The 14,366-nt window shown below is 46.2% G+C and overlaps 1 protein-coding gene across 3 annotated transcripts in view; it reads right to left on the reverse strand.

Moving 5' to 3' along the window:
* TEAD1 (TEA domain transcription factor 1) overlaps nt 1-14,366 on the reverse strand; it is a 156,007-nt gene that overhangs the window by 17,094 nt on the left and 124,547 nt on the right. For all 3 annotated transcript variants that reach the window (XM_066187197.1, XM_066187196.1, XM_066187195.1), the window contains 5 exons: nt 13,498-13,632; nt 13,255-13,301; nt 12,856-12,917; nt 10,782-10,906; nt 1,213-1,386 (listed from right to left, as the gene is read on the reverse strand). In XM_066187197.1, coding sequence (XP_066043294.1) covers nt 1,213-1,386; nt 10,782-10,906; nt 12,856-12,917; nt 13,255-13,301; nt 13,498-13,632 — 543 coding nt within the window. The remainder of the gene's footprint in view (nt 1-1,212; nt 1,387-10,781; nt 10,907-12,855; nt 12,918-13,254; nt 13,302-13,497; nt 13,633-14,366) is intronic.

The raw sequence follows: 14,366 nt of genomic DNA on the forward strand, positions 1-14,366 counted from the left end.
CAGTTTTAAGCCCCATGAATTTCTCAGTGGGATTCTTCCGCAGTCCAGCACAAGCTTCTGCTCAGTGGCTTAGTCCTTCTACATCTAGATTTGAGAAAAAAAAAAAGAGCTTCCCTCATTCCAGTTTCCACTCCTGAATCTGGTGCCACAGAAGCTCTTGGAAAGATACGAAGTCCGGGGGATTTATGAGCTGCAGAGTATTTCTAATCCCATAGATAAATGCCAGGAAATCTGATCATAAGCAGTGGTTCCAGATCAGCCTTTTTTGGTTCCAGCCTCAACCTGTCCACCCTGTAATTAAACCTTCAATATGCCCCTTCTACTGAAGTTTTAAAAGAAAAAAATTAAATACTTAGAAGTTAATTGATGCTGTATAAAAGTAGTAAACCACAAAAAAGCACCTCAACAGATTAGTGAGTTAAAAGCTTTAGTACAAGCATGAGGCTCAGCCTGCAGATTTACTGATCCTTTTGGGTGAATCTTTTAGCAGTTTAGAGGTGGACTTGGCTGATGGTTGGACTCCACGATCTTAGAGGCCTTTTCCAACCTAAGTGATTTCATTATTTTGTGATTATATCGCTAACACGAGATTTTGCAAATACAATAAGAAAAACCTGTCTTATCAACGACATGTATCACGACTAGATCAACACGCAGCATCCCAGCCCTCCATCCAAATTACTTTTTTTCACCCTTGCTCTGAATATGGTAAGTTATGGAGCAGAGTCCGATGGCTGACTAACGAAAAGGCAAGGAGAAAGCAGATGTGCTCCAAGAAGACCCTCCCAGGCTCACAGCTCTCTCAGCTCCCATCCTGCTTGGTCCTCCCTGCACGAGTGTGAGCGGATGGCAGGACTGATCCTCTCACTACTCGCACTTGGCAGAGGCTGCACCTGGAAAACGCTCAAAGGCAGGCTCCATTCCCTTGCTTTTCCTTGGACCACTAGATGGCAGTTCCCCATCTCCAAAGGGGGCTCTGGGTACCTGCTGGCTGCTGCCCAGCAGCTGCAGAGCCAGGCAGAGCTGGGGCACATCTGCCTCTGCTGCCCTGGCTCCTGGGGAGCTGTCAGCGATGGGGACACCAGAAGGGCAAACAGCTTTGCTCCCGTGCACGGTAACAGAGGGAATATCCACAGGCGCCCCCAGGGTGCTGAGCACCCTCACACAGCCCTCCAGGACAGGAGAGGTCCCCCCCCACCACGCCTTACTCACCCAGAATTTTACGAGGAAGAAAGCGTTTTGAGGCCCCTTCCCAAAGAGCTCCTTCAGGCCGCCCTTCTTTTCAGGGAATTTGTCATAAATCTGACGAATGTCCACCGACTCGAGCAAGGGGTCGCTGTAAGAATGGTTGGCGTGTCCAATGTGCACGAAGAGGTGTTTATTGTACTGCAAGGGAGAAACGGGAAAATCAGCGCTGTGGGAGAAGAGGAGCGGAGGGTTGTGAGGGCGGGGGGCTGGGCTTTGATGGATTAAACGACTCGCACGGCGCTCCCGGGACTGGGATTTTCTGCAGTTATGGTTTCCACGAACAGCTCCACTGATTGTGTCACGGACCCTCGTGAACAAGGGTCAACATCAAAAAAGAGAACAACCCTGTGTCCCCACTGCAAACCCCAAAGCACGGGCCTCTGCAAGGGGGTAATTTACACTGCGAGACCCAGTGGCAGCACAGCGATAAAAAACCCTTCGCTGAGCATAAAAAGATGAACGTGCGCAGGAGGAAAGCCTATTTTTGCTCCTTTAAACAATGCCTTTTAATGGCCTGTGTCCTCAGAGCCTGAATTTTCGCTCGCGCCGCAGAGCCCACTCATGCACGCCGCCTGCTTGTCTACTAAAAAGCCCCAAACCTCTATCTGCAGCACATCTCAACTAAACGAGACGGAAGGGATTTCCTTTGAACTGCAGGGTGACAGTAACAAGAAGGCCAGTTACTCTGTGATGCTGTTCCTACAGACAGCGTCCTCCTGTATTTTGCCCCATGTAATATTAAAGAGCCCAACTTTTCCCCCTTCCCTTGGGAGCCGGCTCTGTAGATGGCCACCCCTCCCCAAACACATCCAGCTTCAATTTCCTATATCTTAACTTCATCCCATCACACCTCATTATAATCACAGGAATCACCTGGGCAGTGCCACTCCTGCCTGGGGGAAATCCTTGGCCCAGTGAAGTCCACTCCAAAGGAGCCCAACATGATCTTTTAGGGGCTGCCATTCCTCCAAGAGAACCTTTCAGCACCCGAAACCAAAGTGGAAGGATGAACACCAACACCCTCCACCAGTCAATCAGCGCCTCCCAGGGTCATGAGAGCAGAGTGAAGGAGCTCCAGGGTGGCGGGATTAAAACACTGAGAGCTTTTCACCACGCAGATCACAAAACATTTGGCTAACTCAGTTAAGGGAAAGCTGATACGCAGTCAATGAACACTAGAGAACCCTGTCACATTGAACAGATGCTGTATATAAGGGGCAATTCCCAAAAGCTAGGCACAAATAAAATATTTAAAACCCCAAAGCAAACCTCATTTAAGCTATTTTGTTTACAATGTACCTGCTGAATGAACAAATTGAAGTGACAAATCTAAATGAATTGGGCAACCACTCAGAGCCTTCCTTCGGTGTGAGCAGAGTCTTCCCTAGCAGATGTCCAAAACTCTGGGGACAAGGAAATGGACTGGCTAGATTTCTGCACTTAGGAAATGAAATTGTAATCTATTAAAAAATCATCTAGCACAGTGAAATCTGAATTTAGAACCAGAGAACACTCATCTGGGTATGGGACCAAAATTGAGAGACGGCGTGTGTTTTTTTCGCAGGGTTGTATTTCTCTCTAAATTTTGCGGAAGGGGAAAGGAAAACGTAACATCTCATTAAGTCATTTCCACAAACAAAAAAATTCGGGGATTGTTTCTTCTCAGTCTTCTCTGCTGGAGTTGGTCCAGGTTGTACAAATAACCACGCTTTTATTTCGAGGGCTCGGATTCTCCTGTAAATTGTCCTCCTCCCCAAAAGCATTGTCTCTCTCTCCTAGCCCAAAGACGGCCGCGGAGGGAAGGGGGAAGGGAGAGCTGTATTCTACAGTTTGGCCACTGCAAACTCCCAAGACAATCCACACACTGTACCTTATTCTGCAAGCCAGGCAAATATACAAATTGCTCAGTATCCCAACTTCAGGAAAAGCAAACACGTTTACAGGGGCTTGGCGCGTGAAGTCTTAATACTCTTTAAATATAAAAGCAGAGCTGGAGGCAGCTGCAAAGCTGCCACAGTTGTCTGCTGAGCTCGCCAAAGCACCAGATGCTGCTGCAGCAAAATTTCTGAGCGGGTACAGTAGGACAGATGGTATGACATCACCTGACAACATTCTTAGGACAGAAATGTTTATTTTGATATTGCAATGTGTGATTATTTTCCCCTTATGTTGCTGCAATTCCTATGCTAAGTACAATCATTACTAAGCTAATTAGACACGACATATTTCTGCGAACTAACAAACGAAAATGCAATCCTGGAGCAGGGTAAATGGATACTGAAACGATCCCTAACGTTTTTAGACAAACACGCGCCACGACAGGAATTGATGCGTAGATAAAGGCAAAGGAGCAAAGTTTTCTGCCTATATTTTTGAGCCCATTAGTGTCTGGAAAGCTTGAAAACATCCTCATTACACTGAGAATTCATTGTTGATTCAGACTGAGTATTCCAGAGTCATTGAAGTACATTAGTTGCTGAGGAATTTACTCACTCCGCAGCATTTAAAGGATTTGCATCTGGCATCGGGGCAATAATGTGCTTTAGACGCCATAAACCGTCACAAGTCCAATCCTGTATTTTCTAATTTTCACGAGCGCACAAAAACAGGAAGAACATTTTCAGCTCTGTCTCCTGTGTCTGCACTACACGATATGCCCTGGAGATGGCCGCCTCTTAAAGCTGAGCCCCTTCCCTTAGAAAAATCCTAACTATCCAAAGAATGCAGTAAAGCCATGAAATATGACTGTTGTCAAATAATACCACGAGAAAAATTATAATCCACTTAGGAATTTAAAAGAACCAAGACAAATTGCCAATGGCAGGCGATGCAAGCATTTAAGCTGGTGCAGAACAAAGACAAACCACCTACATCTGCTTTGCCAGCCAGCACATATATCTGTGGGAGCTCCTCACCGGTTTTGTACTTATATCCTGGCACAACCACACAGATCAGCACATGGGGGGGGTGAATGCTTCCCCATCCACAGGGTGACGGAGGTGCTAAGCAAGGTGGAAAGCAGGCGGCCTGGGAGGGGGCAGCTGTTTCTGCGGGAATGACCTTGCCCATGGGCACAGCACCCTGCGGCACCCTCCTGCTGCCCCCGGGGGCACAGCCATGATTTAACCCTCCCAAATCCCACTGGCACGACTGGCAGGATCTGCCTCAGCAGTGATTGTGCTTCTGGGGGGAACGGGAGCCAGGTGGGGTGCGCTGCCTGGAACCCAGGCACTGGTGTACCAGCAGTTTGTGTGCAGCTCTAACCCAAACCCTGCCCAGCCTCAGCCCTGCTGCCTCACCGTATCTCGTAAATCTGAAACTCTTTAATTTCCTGCTGATGTAAGAAAATCACTCGGTCTGCCAACAAGTTTTCTTATTTCTACCAAAACACTAGTAACCGAATATTTAACTCTTGCTGCTGTTGTCCTCCACTGAAGCAGACTGGGAGTTATAAACATGGCATTTTAATGCTATAACTGGAGTCTGTACCAAGTCAAGGTTTTTAACACTTTCCTGTGAAATGTTAACTGAACTTTCTGTGCTGTATGCTGTGACACAGCTGCACGGGCGACCCGGTCTTTCATGGACCTCCCTGCCTGAATCCGCCCAGGGATTGAATCAGAAACGCCAAGTAAAAGGGGATTTTGGGTGACTTTATGGTTGCAAATGTGGAGAGGTAGGTGATGAGGGAAGGCAGTTCCCTGACAGCTTAACGTTGCCCAGCACCTCCCAGCTACTGCCACAGGAGTCCCAGGATGAAACCAGGACTTTCTGGTTGGGCAAGGTGCTTACACAACGTTTCCATCAGCTTTTCTGCAACAGTGACCAGGCATCGTTCAGTTCTGCCCTGTCTGATCTAAGACCCTGCAGTCCCAGTTCCAGAAGTGCTGAGTGCTCAAATGGGAAAATTATGCCTGACTATAGGAAGCTCTCAATAACATTAAGTATTCCGCAAAATCAAGCTCATGACAAATCAAAGGGGACCCTCAAAATCAGCGGCCCATTCATTCTTTTGCACCTGAACTTCTTGGTTTGTCAATTGTGAGTAATAATGCTCCTTCATCCAAAAAGACTGCGCTAGCACATCTGTGAAATGCAAATGGAGGGAATTAATAATTCCATTTGGAAGGGAGGTTAGACAGTGCACAGCGAGCAGGGCACGGGGCCACGCATTTCAACAGCAGAAGAAAACAAACTACTGAATAGTTGCTTATCAAAGAAGGGCCATCTACATCTCCACTGAATGCGGCAGAGGAACAAATAAACACGTGAGCATGTCATTATCTGCTCTCGGCAGAGCAGAGCAGAGCAGAGCAGAGCAGGGGGATGTTTCCCAACCTCTGAGATCCCGGCTCTGCAGCCGGGACGAGCGGGTTTGGGGTGGGTGTAGGGGCGGGGGAAGCTGTTGGACGAGTTGGGGAGATGCAGGGCAGAGGCACAGCCCTTGGGGCGAGCCAGGATGGGTGCTCAGGGCAGGCAGAGTGGGGAATTCACAGCCACAGCCCACCCCACTCTGGTGCCAACCCAACCCACGCGTCCCCTTGCACGTCCAATTTCGCCGGGAAATTTCCCCGGCAGCGGATCTGGGGAAAGGACGAGAGGTCTGTGAGGGCAGCAGGCTTTCCACCCTGGGCTGACTTTGGGGGATAAATGGTGCTGGTCTCCCCACACACCCAACCACGCTCTGGCCCCAGCACCCTCCCTGCAAAGTCCACGCCCAGCTACAGCTGGGCTGGGGAAGCTGGCCTGGCATTTCCATGGTGTCTCCATGGGGTCCCCCAGGAATCCGGCGGGATGGGAAGTCTGCTGCCACGCCACAGTTTCACCACAGGAGCCTGTGTCAATACTGGACCTCTTAAAAGTGCTTTCTTGGGACTTCTAACTACAGACACTCGAAAATGAACTCTTCACGGAGTATGACATTTGCTTCCCAGGGGCAACATGCAGCTCTCCAGCACGGCAAGACAAATGAGCCTTGTGTTCAGCAAAACTTTTCCTGATTCCAGATTAAAATGACCTCAAATCCTGGGTCTGTGCCTCTGAGACATTCATCCTAATGCGGGTTTGCTTTCTTGTCCTTTCACATCACAAAGACACTAAACCAAGGACTTCCTTGCGAGTGAAATGCTGGACTGATTTTTATACTGTGTACAGGGAGTATGAAAGGATAAACAATCCTTGCAACAATAGATATTGTTCAAGGACGGAAGGCTTCTTTTGAAAAGATCTCATTTATTTTTCATCACTTAGGTGGTTTGATTAACTTTGGTGAATTTTACTGCATTTGGCTAATGATGGCAGGCTGTTTTTATGGCCCTTGAGCAATTGCTTTCCCTTTCTGGTTCTCAGGCACAATTCTCCCCGGGCTCACAAAGTCCTTTTACAACAACAATAAAACCTGAATTAAAACATAAAGAATGTTTTATTTCTTCACCACTTTTTAAAATACATTTTGAGATTTGGACCTAACGCAATCTGACAGTTTGGATGGGTGGACTAATACCGAAAATGTCCATCAGCCATCTTCTTCATAGCTCCGTATAGATATTTTAAATGTACAGCTGTCTGAAGTGCTCACAATTTAAATAAATGTGACAGCAAGAGCCAGAAACCTTGAAAAGGAAGAGAAGAAAGGGATTTTTTTGTTGGGTGGTGATAGGGTTTTTTTCTCTGATTCAAAATCATGCTTGAGTGTATATACATACATACATATATACATATATATTCAAAAGATTATGAATGATTCTTATTTCAGTCACAGTCTTTGAATTTTATATCGACTTGTGTAGCAGTCAGTTGCTTAGATCCTTTCCAACCTGCTTGCACACTCAGTTCATATTTGTTAGGGAACATGGGATTGCTTGGTTTAGGTATTTGTCCTGAACTTTCACAGAACCACTGCAATAAAAATGGAAAGCCCCCATTAAGGAAAACCTGTCTTGGAAGCAACAGATGGGCACAAAACCTGCTCCATCTGCTGAGAATAAAGTTATACAGGGCAGGCAATAATCAAAGGTAACTGAAATGCTGCCGCATGGACCTGCAAGGGAAACTTCTACGCACCTTTTAGGAATTGTACTCAAGCACAAAATGCCACGTAAGGAAAATACAGCTGGACATTTGCAAGCTGAATTGATTTTCATGTCGAAGGAGGGGCAATTTTACCCATCCTCAGCAGCAGAGTCAGTACCCCAATATTTTTGCAACTGTGCCATCTTGTGTTCTCCAGACTATCTTCTGCCATGCAGAGTTACAGTGAGGGTTGCTTATTGCTTCCCTCCTATATTTTTCTCTTTTGCAAACGGAACAGTTTTGAGTCTGGACAAGGGAAAAGATCAACAGGTGTCCACAAGTGAGAGGACTATGGAGCAGATTTCCAGAATGCCCACTCTAAACTAAACTTCTAAACTGCTTGGCATTGAGTGTTTTGTTGTTGTTGTTTTTTTTTTTTTTCTACTTTTAAACACCAATTGCCACTGGAGGAGCCACAGAAATGCTGAATGCCCCACTCCTACCAGGAATTCCCCGTGGGTGGACCTGTGTGCCCATGCACAATCCCACTCCAGGCCATGGGAGTCACCATGGCTGACAAACCTAAATTTCTAATTTCTGCAGGAATAGGGACTGCAAGGGGCCTGCCAGGACCATCCTGTCCCCAGATGCCACGCCAAGTACACCTTTTTCAATAAAGGTATTTCAATAACTTCCAGGTTACATTTTAAGGTGGAATTGGGCTACTTGCCTCTACTACTATGAGGCTTTCTGGCCTGATTTTGTGTTGGGAGAGAGAGGGAGGGAGGGTCACCTTTCTTTTTTTAAATGAAATGTTGGAAGCACATCTGACGAAGATAATATTTTATGCAATTTTCTGTGAAAAGTCAGCAATGTAATGAATATATAACTGTCCTATTTCAGAAGATCCAGTAGAACTCCTGTAGCAGCTCACCAATACATTCATTTCTGAGGTCAGCAAAGGCACAAAGAAGATGCTGCAATCACAGCACGTGCCTACGTGACCTCATGTGCACATTGTGCAAACACACACACGCACGTCACCTGCCTCGCTGATTTCATCTGAAAAGTAATAAAACCCCATCCTTCCTCTGCTGTGCAAACCATACCTGCAATAAAACATCTCAGCCACACGAAGATAGGTGTGCAAAGCTGCAGGCAGAACATTTTCTGCAATGGCACTACAGGAGGCACTAGAGTAAACCACTACAGGGTTTGCTCTCACCTCCAAGAACTCTTGGTGCTTGTTGGAGAGGTCTGTTCATCAGAGACAGGGCAGGCTGGCAGGAGGCACAGAGCTGCCCCTGCACACCAGTGCCTCTACAGCAAAAATCCTTCTTCCTTTGCCCTGGGAAGTGCCCACACTGCCTTGAGGGTTGGTTTTTTTTTTTTCCCAGTGCCATTTCAATGCCGAATAATCAAACTTACTTAATTCAATGTAAGCAACACTTCCCCTTCTCCTGACTCCCCTTCCCCAGGCAGCGATGCCCACACAGTGCCATAGGGGCTCATCCCGTGGGTCCCCATGGCACCTGTCTGGGTGCTGCAGGCTGTCCCCACGCAGAGCCCTCCCCACTTGGATGCAAGAATGAACTAAATTGGGAACCGCCTTTTCCTAGAGTCTCATTTTTGCAGTGTTACAGCACACGAGTAGCTGCTTTTTTTAAAAACAAGTCCGGGTAGTTTGACGCTCTCGCTCGTCCTGTAAACCCTCTTGCGCGAACGCGCTCGAAAGGTGGGTTTCTCAGCAGTCTTCTTGCAAGCTGGGACAAGACCCAGTGGGCCTCTGCACCCTCAGGAATTCCAAATAATATCAGTTTCCTCCAAAGAAGGCTTTACACTACCTGTGGGGCCATCCTGGGTAGCCATGCTTCTGTTCAGACCTCCGCTCTCTCCCTGCGATGCCAAAGCTACTCAGTTCTCAGCCCCTGCTTGCTCCCTTTAGCACAAAACCCCACAGATACAGGGGAACTACACCACATCATCCCACAACATCTAGATTTATGCTCCAAAAACCTACAGAAAAGGGATAATTAGGTGCCAAAACAGCCAATGGGACCGCACAGAAATGAGATTTTGTTCACACACAGACGGCAAGGCAAAGCGTCACATGGACACATCCTGTTTTCCCGGTAACCTGGAGCACACACACACACACACATCCTGGCGTGGGGCAGGCTGGGGATGGCAGAGCCCCGAAATCAGCAGGACGCGTTACACGGGGTCAGCAAGGGCTGGGAAATCTGTGCGTGGCTGAGGGTGATTGACGGGGAAACCTGGATGTTGTGCTTCGGCAGCAGAAATCCAAACTGCTGCCTGGACGGACTCGGGGCTGGGCGTGGAGGAGACCTTCCAGAGCGGTCTGGAGGACACTAAGGTGAAGCCCACCAGAGCCAGGAATGCCACGACACCATGGGAAGGCAAAGGGGTTCCAGGGAAGCCGTGAATGCCCCACAGTCAGGTGAGCGCTGAGAGATCCGCACCTGCTGCCAAACGTTCCCTGCGCCTCAAAGCTAAATCAGCCTGGCAAAGTGTGACACTTGGCAAATCAACATGCTGCCACGTGTTTGGTGCATGAATAGCTGAGATATGGTGCACTTTCACAGGGATGTGTCTCTGCCAGGAGCATTCCTCTGTTGTAAGGTTTCTGGGCTATGTCTCCAATCCCCATTGTGCGGGGTAAACACTCCTCGGATAACATCCCTGGCCGGAGCCCATAAATGCTATGGTTTCCAGTGCTGGATTATAAAAAAGAAAATGATAGCTTCTCTCTTCTCCAGGCTACTGTGTTTTACCAGGAATCCGAACAAGAATGGCCTGTCCATATCACCCATTCAGGAAAGTATTTGCTTTTCAGAAATTATCTCGGAAAAAAATTCTCAGGTTCGAGCTGAAAGAAGTTCTTTCCGTCTATTTGCGATGCAGTAGAACCAGTGCTAGGCTACTGAGAAATGCTCTCGGTAAATACATGGTGATTAATGTCAGGGTTCAAGGCTTACTGGAGTAAATGAAATATTACAGCCAGCTTCAGAAACTACCCTCGCAGGTACAGTGTGCAGACTAAAAATTAAAAGTAAATTAAAAACTTCGTAAGGAAAAAAAAAATCCAGTACGCAATATGCACGCTTTCTGTGCGAGTCCTTAATTTTGTTTTGGTTAGGAAACAGATTAGGCTTTAACTTAGAGTTCAAGCACTGAATTCTTGCCAAGAACACAATGCAATTTGGTACACCTGCTAAACTAGGTCAGCAGCGAGGCAGGCGCCGGAGCAAACCCTGCCTGCTTTCACAGAGGCCTCTCGCTGCTGCAAATGGGCAAAAAGAGGGCAAGAAAGGAAAATACAGTCCTAGGGTGAAAGGAGAATTGCACAGAGCAGCAGTGAACACGGAGACACCGGGGGTATCCCACCAGACATGATGGAAGGCAAGCCCTGAGGGTGGCGGGCAAAGGAGAAAAGCTGAAGATCAGGAGTAAAGGAGCAAAGCTGAGCATCAGTGGACACGAGGGCAATAAATACTTACTGATTCAGGATCCCTCTGCTGCTCAAGGAAAGCTGAAAACTCCACCAGCCTGAGCTTGGTCGTACCAATCGATCGGCCCTGCCACGCAGGGACTGAGGGAGCTGGAGCTGATGTGGGCTCAAAGCCTGAAACAGAGGAAACGTGTTCATGAAGAAGCTGACGCTTCCTCGGTTTATATTTTCTCAATTAAATATAATTGGGAATTATGCACGTAGCCCTTGGATATTTATATTCATTTTAGCGAGTAATTAATTCAGAATGAGTTAAAATTGGAAAAACTCAGGCCAATACGTAGAAAAAGAGGTGCCAGCCCAGCAATCTAATAACGGCAGAAAGAAAAGATCTACTACTTCGTTTCCTGGGGGATGTAACTCACCGTAGAATTTTAGTTGAAATTATATACTAGATTACAGAGATTTATAGAGACTTCACCTGGACCTACAGCTGCACCCTTCCTTGGAAATCGACATTACTGCCTTGGGAGTCAAGAGAACTGGCCCCTACTTCTGGCTCCTAATGTGCCACACGTTACAAGTAAATCACCCCTCTTTTTGCCTATTTCTACTGCCACTCACAATTCCCCTCTCCTATTCAGAGGACAAGCTTTCCAAGGCAGGGACTGTCTCTTACTATGTATTTGCACATTGGGTCTTGACTTCTTTTGGGGCTTTTAGGCATCATTATGCTACAGCTAATAATAAATAATTACTGTAGAGAGCTGAATCATACCCTAGAAAGAAAAAAATAAAAGGTTTTAAATTGAAAATAAAGAGAGAATGACATGATCTAGATAGAGAAGGGATGTTAACCACCCTCTCTAATTCACCTCAAGAGAAGGAATAAATGCTATCTCTTGGTCCTCATTGCAGAAAATTGGAGGAGAAGGAAAGAAAACTGTAAAGGAAGAGGAAAAGGCAGCAGCTTAAAGGCAAAACTCATCTTGGGAGAGACACAGGCACAAGAAAGGCAGGGGAGAGGCACCAAAGGTATGAGAACAAAGATTATCCTGAGAAGCAGGGACAGGTCAGAGGCAGCGTGTGTCCATATCCCATAATGGGAATGTGGTACCTGACCCCCAACCCTCAAATTTAGGCAATGAAGGTGTGAGGCTTGTGCAAAGCAGGGAATTACAAATGTCACCGGCTAGACACAAACGGGAATTCTAATGCATGCAAAAACTCACGCACGAGTTTTGTCTGATGCAGAAATACTAATATTCCTATTCTGTGAGAAAACATGGAAGGATAAAAGAAGGTGACAGAAAAGACCTGTCTCAGAACATAATGTTATAAATTAGGGGCGTCAAGAAAAAGACATTCTCATGAATGCAGAAAAAATAGCTTTAGTGCAGAGCATTAAATAGCGGCAAGTTAGAAAATCATAAAGAACTGGGTAAGGGTCAAAAACTTGCAGCACAGAGTCAGAAGCATTGGGGACATTTGGCAAGGGAGACGTAACGTGAGAAAAATCATCTGCAAAGGAATAAAGCCCTTTCCTGAAATCAGGCGTGGAAGGAACCTGGGAAAAGGAGCAGGGAAGTAGCCATGGGAAGGGCTTGATCAATCTGAGCAATGGAATTCAGAATAAAATTAAGTGCTTATCGAAGTGGTACCGGGCAAAAGCAGGACCTCCAGGAGGGGATGAGTTATAAACAACCTGACACATAGAGAAGTTTGATACTTAAAGACTAAGGATATATGATTTTGGAAAGGGTTTTAGGCTCAGTTTAAAAAAAAATAAGGTGTATTCTTGGTACATAGCTATTCTAAAAGAAACCATCATCCTATTACTCATTTTTTACAGTCATTCCTACAATATGGGGTGCTGACTGGAAATCACACATCACAACTCCCTGCATACGCATTAGTGCTCCCTGCCTAAAAAAAAAAACCCAAACACAATGATTTTCCCTAAGACCCAACCACGTGATGATAGGACACTGGGATTGGTGTTTCCTTTGGCTGGAGGGAACGTGAGATCCTGAGTAGTGGCTCTGCCCAGGTCAGAAGTTAATACATCACATTCAGTACAAAATTCCAGTATTTTTAAGGCAGAGGATAAATGGGAGAATTACCTGAAATGGGAGCTGTGACTGATGGCTGTATAGGATAGGCCTGCTGAACGAATGGCTTGACGCTGGAATAAAGAGGTACACAAAAATCACACACTGTGCCATCCACAGGAAATTCCATCAGACACACACAGTCTAGGAAAATAGGTGGCACAGTGACACTGAACTACAGGGACACAAAGGAGGGTGCCCGTCCGGTATTCAGCCTCAGTTTTGAGGTCTGGGATCCCTTATAACTGTTTGGATGTGAGTTCACATTACTATAAAGACTCTTTCTTTCCCTAAAACGATCTTTACCTCCTTTTTGGAAAAATTAACAAGTTCTTGCCTCCCTGATCTCCCGGAGTGCACGAGCCACCCTTCACACTGCGTAAAGAAATACATTTGAATTTTCAGACTTACTCTTGCGAGGATCCAGGCTGCCCCGTTTGAATCATGCCCGGCCAAAACTGAAAGAGGAAAAACAAACAAACAGGCCCACAGTTGTTCTCTTTGTTGGAAGGAACTTTGGGTATTTTTCAACAAGCGTGATTCCTTTTGCAAACTCAAGTCAAAGCAGTAATCCATTCATTCCGTCTTAGTTTTCGACTGAGCATTTTTAGGGAATACAGGGATTTTTTGGGGGGGACTTGGCTGATGACTTACCCCAGGTGCCCCAGGAAATGTAGGACGAGGAATTCCTGGCAGGCCCAGCTTGTTGTGAATAGCAGTAGCTGAGACTATCTGAGCTGATGACATTGCTGCCATGTGCTGGAGTGCTTTGTCCTTTGCTGTCTGATCCTTTAATATGACAATTACATGGAGTCTTAAAACATTTGGCACAACAAACAACGTTAAAGAACTGCAGCTACAAGCACACAACTAAAAACTTAAAAAGCCACACAGAAAATGCAAAAATAGCAAACCATGCAGGGGGGAAAAAAAAAAAATACAGCACGGAGGCTAACACTCCAACTACCTCAAGGCAAAACCTCCTCTCAGACATGCATGGCAGACCTGAATTCTCACAGTCTGCTCTGCCAACACACAGGAAATCTCTGGGAGAGCAAACTACTGCCCACTTGTTTATCTGGGCAAATTCTGATTTTAAATCAGGCTGGGCTAAACAGGGCGTGCTCCTGAGGCTCAGCTCTGCCTGCAGGACGGGGAGCACTGAGATTTGAGCTCTACCATTTCCATCTAAGAGAAGCTTGCCTTTCGTACTGCACCGTAAAATGAGAACACAGAACTGCGTCTGACTCGCAAACAGGGACAGAGTTTTCTTCATGCTTATGGGCTTAGAGACATTTTGGATTCAGCTTTATGACAAGCATTTCGAAAGTTAGGTCACAAACACGGAAACAATAACGTTTTTAAATTTTCAGTTGTGGCGTTTTACTGGTTTACAGTGTTCTCAAAGAAAGACATCAGGCATAAAATTCCTGCTTTTTTTTTTTTTTTTTTTTTTTTTTTTTTTTTTTTTTTGAGCACACAGGAATGAGTTTAGGAAAAGGTGGGTCGTTATTGGTTACTTG

The sequence above is a fragment of the Chamaea fasciata genome, unplaced genomic scaffold (genome assembly GCF_029207755.1).
Source record: "Chamaea fasciata isolate MVZ Bird 193981 ecotype frontalis unplaced genomic scaffold, bChaFas1.0.hap1 SCAF_7, whole genome shotgun sequence".
Lineage (NCBI taxonomy): Eukaryota > Metazoa > Chordata > Aves > Passeriformes > Sylviidae > Chamaea > Chamaea fasciata.